This window comes from Lampris incognitus, chromosome 1 (genome assembly GCF_029633865.1).
Source record: "Lampris incognitus isolate fLamInc1 chromosome 1, fLamInc1.hap2, whole genome shotgun sequence".
Classification (NCBI taxonomy): Eukaryota; Metazoa; Chordata; class Actinopteri; order Lampriformes; family Lampridae; genus Lampris; species Lampris incognitus.
The window spans coordinates 26,187,261-26,196,616 of record NC_079211.1 but is presented as its reverse complement, the minus strand read 5'-3'; the positions used below and the strand labels follow the sequence as shown (position 1 = coordinate 26,196,616).

Genomic DNA, 9,356 nt, shown 5'->3' with positions numbered 1-9,356 from the left:
GATGTGTGATGGCACGCTTCCAGCCAGACGAGGCCAGTTCCAGGCCAGGCTGGCACAGAGTGGATTATTGGAGGTCAAGACTTATCCTGGTTTAGGAGGGAAGATCTGTCTGACTTAACACATGGAGGAGAGTTGGCCAAAGTATGCCCATCAGGGAGGAGAGGAGATGGATATATAGAATGGGTTGAACTGAAATGAATACCGGGGAAATGAAGGAGCATGAACACACACATGCCCGTGCGCACACACGCACATACACACACACACAGTATACACTGACACGCACGCTGTGATACAGTGACACACACACACACACACACACACACACACACACACACACACACACACACAGGGACTATGTAGAATGCTGGCAGATATTGGTGGAAAACTAAGTCAGCATAATGCTTTGGAAAATAACTACAACTGGGCCAAGAAAAAAAATCTGAGAATAGCTCATAACTCTCTGTACTGTGTGACAGTTCTTTAGTTTGGGAATTAAACAATACAAGGGGGCTTGAGTGTCTTGACCATATGGCCCATTTACACGGACAAGAACTGCTGACGGGTTTTCCCCTCTTCTCTCTTCAACCGCTGGACTGAACATAAACAAACCGAGCAATGAACCAGGCAAAAAAGCAAAAGAGGAATACTTGAGATCTCACTCATACATGGCATTTCATCACAATCACCCAATCAAACACAACAGATGGCAAACATGTACAAGCATCACAGAATTTATCATGTATATTGTATATATATCATATAATGTGACCACAAAAGACCCAATGACACCGTATATTGAGGACATTTTAATGGATCTGCAGAACAAACAGAACAGCCAACTGTGTGCACTACTGGGTGAACACACACACAGCAGCCTCTCCACAAAATAGAATTTCATCAACATACATTAAAATAATCAGTAAAAATTCATATAGAAAATCTCTTAAAAAATGAAACATTAAAAAAAAAGAAAAAAGAAAAAAAAAGAATTCGGTTGATAAAATCTACTCCAGTGGTGGTTCAATTCTTACATCAACTTCTCCAACTGTTTAAATAGATGGTACACAGAATCACCTGGTAAAAATACACCTAGAGATTAAAAATGAGAATTTCCACACAGTATGGCTGAGTTTCTGGCCTTAATTCAGCTCCACTCTAACATTTGACTGCTATTTAGGTGGAAAAACAAAAAAAGCAAAAAAACAAAAACAAAAAACCCCCACATTCAATTTGTGCTCAACCGTTTTGACGCAGGCAACAAATAACTAAAGGGTTCTCAAGTGGTCAAATACTTGCAATAACATGTCGAGATTATCACTCATTGTACTCATAACCAGCGATTGTGACTGTAATTAAAATGTAGCCCTGGAAACTGAACTTAAATATAGTCATTGAGTTAAAGAAACCTCATCTCCAATTAAATCCTTTGGAGTTTGGTTTCCATAAATGCCATCTCCTCTGTGCAGCAAGGAAAAAGGGGATTCTCATGACTGTAGGATCTACTGAATGAATTCAAAAATTTGAAACAAAGACAATGCAGACATATTCACTTTTTTTTTTATTCCCACAAAGCCGACTCTTTGGAGATATGAGATTCCACCCAAGACATCTACACTGATCTTGAATCGATTTCCTTGGCTGCAACTGCAAATACTTGTCCAGCAGTTCTTACATGTGATGGCTGACCTGAGATCAGGTATGGGGAGGGCTGGTTGCACAGTATTGTCTTTGCATAGGAATAAATATTGCATGAAACATTTGACAGCATCTCGGGCTCTTCTTGGATCTTACATCATGGCAACATTTATGCTGATTGCTACGAGATACAAAAAAAGAGAGCAAGGCCTGGAATTCAGCAACAGCTAGAGTCCACTGATTGGGGTGGTGGCAAACACACACACGTGCGCGCACACACACACTAAACAGTAAGCGCATGCACCCACATGTACTTGTCTCAGCAGTTTTTGGGCAGTGTTCCAGTGTGCGATATCCTCAGCAGAAAGACCGCAGTGTTGTTTATGAAAGCTAGCATTTATGACAGCATGGTTAGTACCATACAGTAATTACAGATGGCAGCACACTTGAGTACATACACACACACACACACACACACACACACACACACACACACACACACACACACACACACACACACACACACACACACACACACACACGTAGAAACTCATGTACATACAGATACACCCTAAATATACCATGCTGACTTCATGCAAACAGACAGACAGACACAATTCCTTGCCAACGCAAACATGCAACCATGCAAACTTTTTCTCAGGCTGGGGTTGATATGGAAACACCCTTCTGGAAAGGAGGGGCTTTTTTGGTACTTAAGACTCATCAGTGAAAGGCAGTAGCCTTAATTGACACCTCGCTCTATACAGAAGGCGACTTAAGATATGTGCATGTAGTCAACGTGTGCCTGTTGGAGATAAGTGTGAACAAAGCGCCTTCAGATGTGTATCTGGTGCCTACTTTTGTCTAAACGACAACTAATTTATACATTTGTGCCCATGGACATGTAATCCCTTCTCTGTGAAAAAAAAAAACAACACCCGTGTGCAAGATACATGCATATGATAACCGTTGTTGAGGAGGGTTTGTTTGGTCCACTAACCAGTCTATACAAAAAAATCTGATGGGGCAAAATCAGGGCTGAAATGACAAGACTGATGTGATTGGCACTTACTTTGAAACATACAGTAACACAATTAACATTTCAACACTGTATATCAGATCATTACAAAGCAAAATGTTTAAATGCACGAAGTGTTCTGAGTCTGGAACCTTCTGAGAGAATGCAGCATTTGTACAATATATCAAAATCCAAACCTTCCCAATGTAAGTTTGGAACAAGAAACTTTTGTACCACCAAGAAATATAAAAAAGATGGATCCCTCCTGGATCTGTGGGTTTTCCCCAAGATTCCCTTTAAGGATTACAGATATGTAAATAAAATTATATGATGAATAAAGTTACAACGAAAAGACAGATGTGTAGCACAGGAATAGATGGGTACAAATGCTCTACTGAGCAGCTAAGTTTCTATGGCAATAGCAAAGGCCAAAAATCGAGCTGATGCGTGACAAAGGTAAAGGTAAGATACCCACCATCTTCCACAACATCATCTCCCTCAATCCAGAAATACAAGCAGTCTGTCCAATCAAGGAGGGCTTTTGCAAACAAGCTGGGCCTTCTTTTCATGGAGCTGATTTACAAGAGCAAAAGAAAAAAAAAGCCATCAGAGACTGATCTCAGAACAGCTTTGCATTCAGCCCCAATACAGGTGGAGGAATGGATCTGGATTTGGTTATTGTCGATCCTAAATCTTTGAGCAAGACTAAAGTTCTGCTCAAGTTTTAATTGGACCGGAAGGGGATATCTTCCAGTAATTGCTCTAATGACTCCGCCCCCTCTAGCTTAGGCTCCTCCTTCTGCTGCGACTTTCTCTTTATTTTGTCTGATGGAGGTGCATCCTCCTGCATCAGTTCTTTGGCCAGGATGTTAGTCACTGCATGCCCAGCTCTTCGGTGGTTGGCTGAGAAATGGAGGAAGAGAGAGAGAATCCACTTGTTAGAGGTCATGTGAAAAAAAACTTCACAATCCAGGTTTATGAGTGCAAGACATGACGTGACTTATCTCTAGCTGACAAGCATGCAAGATATATATATATATATGTCTGATGTGTTAGTCTGTCAAAGCACGAGGCACTTCCAAGTGTTTCTCACTGCAAAGAAACTCAGACGACACTGGTTTAAACACTACATAATGTGTGCTCAGTCAGCTCACACGCAACAGCATGCAACAGCATTCAACAAAGCACACATGTACATTTGTAAATGTGTGTTTCAGATAGTCAAACACAAAATGGATGTCAGGCTGCTTTCCTATATAGGCAATACATGCATGCACACATGCTGCTGTTTGTGGTAATGTATACAGATTAGTGTGACATATGAAGGTTTGTGTCAGATTAGTCCTACAGCGAGGGTTGAAGAGGAGAGGTTGTGAGAGATGTGGGGGAGAAGGAGGAGAGCAGGGGACATGAAGGCATGGAGGAAGCAAAGGAGGAGTAAAGTGGAAGAAAAGAGAGAAAGGGAAGGAATGTAAAGCTGTAAAGAGGAAAGTTTCACTCTATGGAAGATGAGTGAGAGATGAAAGAAGGGTGATCTGAAAACAGAAGAACACGGAGATCGGAAGTCAAGGAGGGCTGAGCGATATGAAAAGGCAGGATGTGATGAGAATATTGGTAGGGAAATATCTTTGTGGTACACAATGAATGCAGTGAGGACAGAAAGAGGGTCAGAGAACAGCGACCGGCAGAGAGGTGGACAGATGTACAGAAAAACTGTGACGGATTATGCCCATAGGGTGCTATTGTCTTTATCCTGTTACCTGCTCATTGTTTTCTTTCCAACCCCCTCCTCCCAAGCAGCCCTACCCTTCTCTCTCTTGCCGCTTTATAATTTCCTGCGTAGGAGGACAGCTGTGCAGCAGCGGCCATTTTGAAATATATAGGTCAATCGGAGATTGCATTTGTGCACTTGGGTTGGTTTTTGTGAGTACGTGTCTAGTGTGTTTAACAAGAGCAACATCCACACTTGTTAACGTGTGGGCATAATTGTGCAGTCAGACCCACAACACTCATAATGCAAAAAGACAAATCCTAACATGCAAACGAACCATGGAAACAATAATACAGATGGCACATGGTTCTGATGGATACTAAACAAAAAAAAAAAAAAAACAAAACAAGGAAAGACACACAGAGTTACCGGGCCGGTCTCCAGGACTAGCTGTGACAAAGACACGATTGAGTCTGGTGAGGAAGAGGAGGAAGAAGAGGAAGAGAGAGAGGTTAAGGGTGCTGGTTAACAGACTTGTCTGCTCTATGCCTGAGAGCTCAGCTGGGCCGATCAACACAGGCAGCTGGGGTGTCGCATTATCACCTCAGATGCTTTCCTTGAGGACAGACAGAGCTGCCCGTTTCTCAGACACACACACCATGACATCCACACAACTCGTTCTAAGACCTCAGATGTTCTCTCCATTTTTATTCTCGTCTCCCTTCCCCCCAAACCCTCCCATCACCTATGAACTCTCTAATTAGATTTTATGTCAAAGTCCCTGTAAGTGTGCGTATGTATGAGGACGCCTGAGCTTGTCCCAAAAAAGCCAACTCTGAGAATCACTTCAAAGGCTATCATCCCAGATACTCGACTCTTGTCCGCCTCCCTTCACTTCTGGGAGAGAAAGGAGACGGAGGGGGGAGGGTAGGAGTCAGGATTGGATGTCTGTTGCACTAGAGCCGACAACGGAGAAAGATAATTTTAGACTGAAACCTACGGATTAAAAGAGCTGGAGGAGAATTTCACAGCGGTCCTTGCAAAAGCTGCTTCTGAAGCGCCTCACTTATTGGATATTTTGACAGCTTCAAAAGAATACATCACTTAATAGTTCAAATTAGACCAGCACAGCTAATGCTCAAGAAAGACTCATCAGTTAATACTCAAAAATGACATCATGTCAAACAAACAGTTTTAAAAATACACAATCCCAGGCTGATAAGAGGTGCTAGCATTTCAGCTGCGGTCTCATTTCCAGTAACCAATTTCTCCTCAACAGCAAATGCAGTTGGCCTGTATCACAGATTTAGGGGTCGACCGATTATCAGCCTGGCCGATTATTGGATCTGATATTCAGCCTTTTCACCATAATTGGAATCATTGTTTTATCAGATTGTTAATGAAATAAATGAATTGAAAAAACACTACTTTGGCTCTTATGCAGCCACCTCTGTCTGTAGTCACCACTCTGTGGCCTTGAGCAATTTCCCGCTCACAGCACTATCTGATTGGTTTACACATCACGAGTAATAGCCCATCAACAGTAAAGGGTACTGTGCCACAGACGGGAACAAAGGAATGCACCTGAAGACTGGAGCAGCTCCGGTGAGTGAGTGGAGCTATGTTTCGAAGGTAAGGCAGCAAATATTACGGAATTGCAATAAACATCATGATCCTCTACAGCTGAAGTTGAAAAAAACACTTGGTCTGCTGCATCCTGTGGGCCCAGGGAGCAAGGCTCTGCCTGGAGCTGCGCCCAAAGAAGAAGCACTGAGGGCAGTCTGACAGGACGGGGAAGCGGGGCAGGCTAAGCTAACTGCTAGCCCATGCAGACCGGCAGTCCCGATAACACCGAGGGTGGTCTGGCGGCGGTGTTGCCTAGCGTTGACTGTGTTTTTGGTGTCGCTTCGTGGACTGCAGGGAGGTGTGTCGAAGGCGTTTGGCTGGGAGAGCTGGCACTGGATCGGCTGGGGGAGTCTGGTCTGCTGTGTCTGGTGGGCCCAGGAACCACAGCTCTGCTTGGGGAGGAAGCACCAAGGGCGGTCTGACAGGACACGGAGGTGGGGCAGGCTAAGCTGAGTTCCGAAAGTCATCCTGGCTGGCATTCACTATCTTGGACAGTGATTTTTTTTTGTTGTTGCTTAGTTTGGATATATGTGTTCTAGTTTGGATCTATGTATTCTTGTAGCTTTTGGATATGTTTTTGTCTTTGTGTTGCACTGCTGTGGGCTGGGGGAAACGATATTTCATTTCATTTCATGTGCACAAGTACATAAAGTGAAATGACAAATAAAAGCGTTCCTGATAACTTAGCCAGCTGACTAGCAAAGAAACTTATAGGCTACAACTAGGGCTGACCCAAATGCTATGAAGCTTCGAAGCCTTTGATCGTTGCCATGGTAATCAATGGGAAAAATCCTTATTCACATTTTTTTTCCTCCTGGGAGACGGTTAACAGAAGTTGGCAATACGGCACATGAAAAATGTGAAAAACAGTATCAACATGAACGCAAGACATTAGCACTCATCTCTTCTGCGCCCAATGCAACTTAGCAAGACGTCCAACAAGTCAAGTATCTGGAATACTGTCAAAATTTGTGAAGACGATCCCCAAAAAGTTGAGTGCCAGATATGCCAAAAGAAACTGGCATATCACAAAACTACAAGTCTGTCAAATCATATGAAAACTGTAAGTAGCTTCTTGGTTGTACATGCCACGCAACAAAAGTAATGCCATTAATTATTTAGGATTTCATTTAAGGTCTACACTGACAAAAAGCCTCGTTTCTTTTCATGAGCAACCAATTCCACTTTGAAAATGTTTTGTATCCATTTTATTTCAATATAAAGGAAATACATGTAGGTCAGATGAATTGGCAATATTAACGTCCCTAGGTGTGAAGGTGTCGGCCCTTGGATGGCCCGGTAACCTGTCCAGGGTATTTCCCTGCCTGCCGCCATGACTGCTGGGATAGGCTCCAGCATCCCATGACCCTGATTAGGAGAAGTGGCTTGGATAATGGATTGGATGGATGGAAATACCTTGAAGTCCGATTTTGCCTTTGTCTCCCAATAGCCTAATTATTACAAAAATAGTTTAAGGATAGCATGCGATAGACATAATTAATAGTAGCGAAACTGTGAATACCTTCGAATACTTGCTGCCTTTGTTGATTGATCATCAGTTTACACATAAACCCACTCACACAGACGTAGCTTGGCATACACAAACACACACAAATATACACACACACACACACACACACACACACACACGCAGCACCCTACATACACCACACACTATTTATTATTATTACTGCTTTTTTGTTCTGTTTTGTTGTTATTTATTACTATTGTTGCTGTAGTGTTGAGGAGCCAAAACAAGAATTTTACTCTCTTGTACTTGTATAATGAGACGTAACAATAAAGAATCTTGAATCTTGATGCGATGATAACTTCCTTTGAGGAACTTATCATACTTAAGGTACTTACCATTGATTTTAGGAAGAACAGTGATAAAGCCAAAGCTAACACTATACATGGTGAGGATGTTCTAATTGTTAACACTTATAAGTACTTAACTTGGGAACTGTGTTCGACTCCCAACTCAAGTTTGATGTGAACACAGATTTAATTGTCAAGCGTGGAGAACGAAGAATTCACTTACTGCTGAAGCTTAACTCCTCTAATGTCTGTAACACCATCTCATGTATTTTATACCAGTCATTTATTGAAAGTCTTAACTTTTTCCTTTATTGTTGGTTTAATGGGTTGTCTGTGAAAGACAGGAATAGCCTAAACAGTATTGTTAAGGTCTGCTCCAAGATAATGGCAGTCCAGCAGAGAGACTTGTGCTCCCTCTGGGAGAAACGTGTGGCCTAGAAAGCAAAAGACATTATTAGCCAATCTGACCACACCCTGTCCAGTGAATTCACTGTAATGCCATCAGGCCAGCGCTATAAAGCGCCCCCTAGGAAAACGAATCGCTATTCTACGTCCTTCATTCCTTCTGCTATCAGGCTGTTAAATGCTGAGATTAGTCATTTTAAATTAATGTTTTATATTGTTTTAAACCACAGTAGCTGGTTTATACCTTGTTTGTTTTTCACATGGCTTGTGGGCCTGTACGTTCACTGAATGTTATATTGGAATGTAACGTGCAATGTATCTTAGGATGCTTCATTTATTCTTTCAACCTATGTGAATTTTTATCCTTTGCCTGGTGCTCGTGCAAGTCTGCATGCAAGGGCAGATGAGGGTGAAAGTGTGCATCTCTTGCCCATGTACTGATCTGTCTATTGTCTCTGACATACTGATGATTGCCACTTGTCTGTGAGTTTTGTGTATGGGTCTGGGTAGATTGAAAAACTGAATTGCCCTTCTGGGATAAATAAAATTGTCTGAATCTGAATACTTGCTGTTGAATATTCAAAACTCAAAAAATGGTATCTGTGACAACATTATTTCTTGCTGCTGGGAGCGCCATGCACTTTTTATTTTTTTAAGATAATGTTGTAAAGTTCTCTTAATTAAACATGTACTTAAAGGCATTTCAAAGAAGTTTTGTGTTGGAGTTTGTGTTATTCTAAATTTTGACACCAATATTTTAGTTTTCACTGCAAATGTATATTGGTTCCAAATATCAGTTATTGGTCTCCTTGATCACTAATAATTAATAATAATCAGTAATGCCCCTGAAAAACACCATATTGATCAACCCCATCATGGAAAATGCCCCAAATGAGAAACTAATTTTCATTGTTCTTACCAACTGGATTTAGGGCAATGAAACAAGTCCCATTACAGTAACTCAGTGCTGAAAGCAATCAAAACCAAAAATTCTCACATTATGTTGTTGTATGCAGGAACATAATGAGCCATGATTGTGAACCCGCCAGTGTTTTCCACCTACCTGGGACAAAGCCTTGTAGGTGCTCCTCTTAGGAATGGGATGGCTGACCCACAACAAAGGCTGTTTTTAATGTTGTG

General features: G+C 41.9%; 1 protein-coding gene across 1 annotated transcript in view; it reads right to left on the bottom strand.

The window, feature by feature from the left end:
- Positions 1 to 805: 805 nt before the first annotated feature.
- Positions 806 to 9,356, bottom strand: part of LOC130109834 (protein diaphanous homolog 1) — a 169,915-nt gene continuing 161,364 nt past the window's right edge. The window contains exon 27 of the mRNA XM_056276810.1: positions 806 to 3,559. Coding sequence (XP_056132785.1) covers positions 3,381 to 3,559 — 179 coding nt within the window. The 3' untranslated portion in view covers positions 806 to 3,380. The remainder of the gene's footprint in view (positions 3,560 to 9,356) is intronic.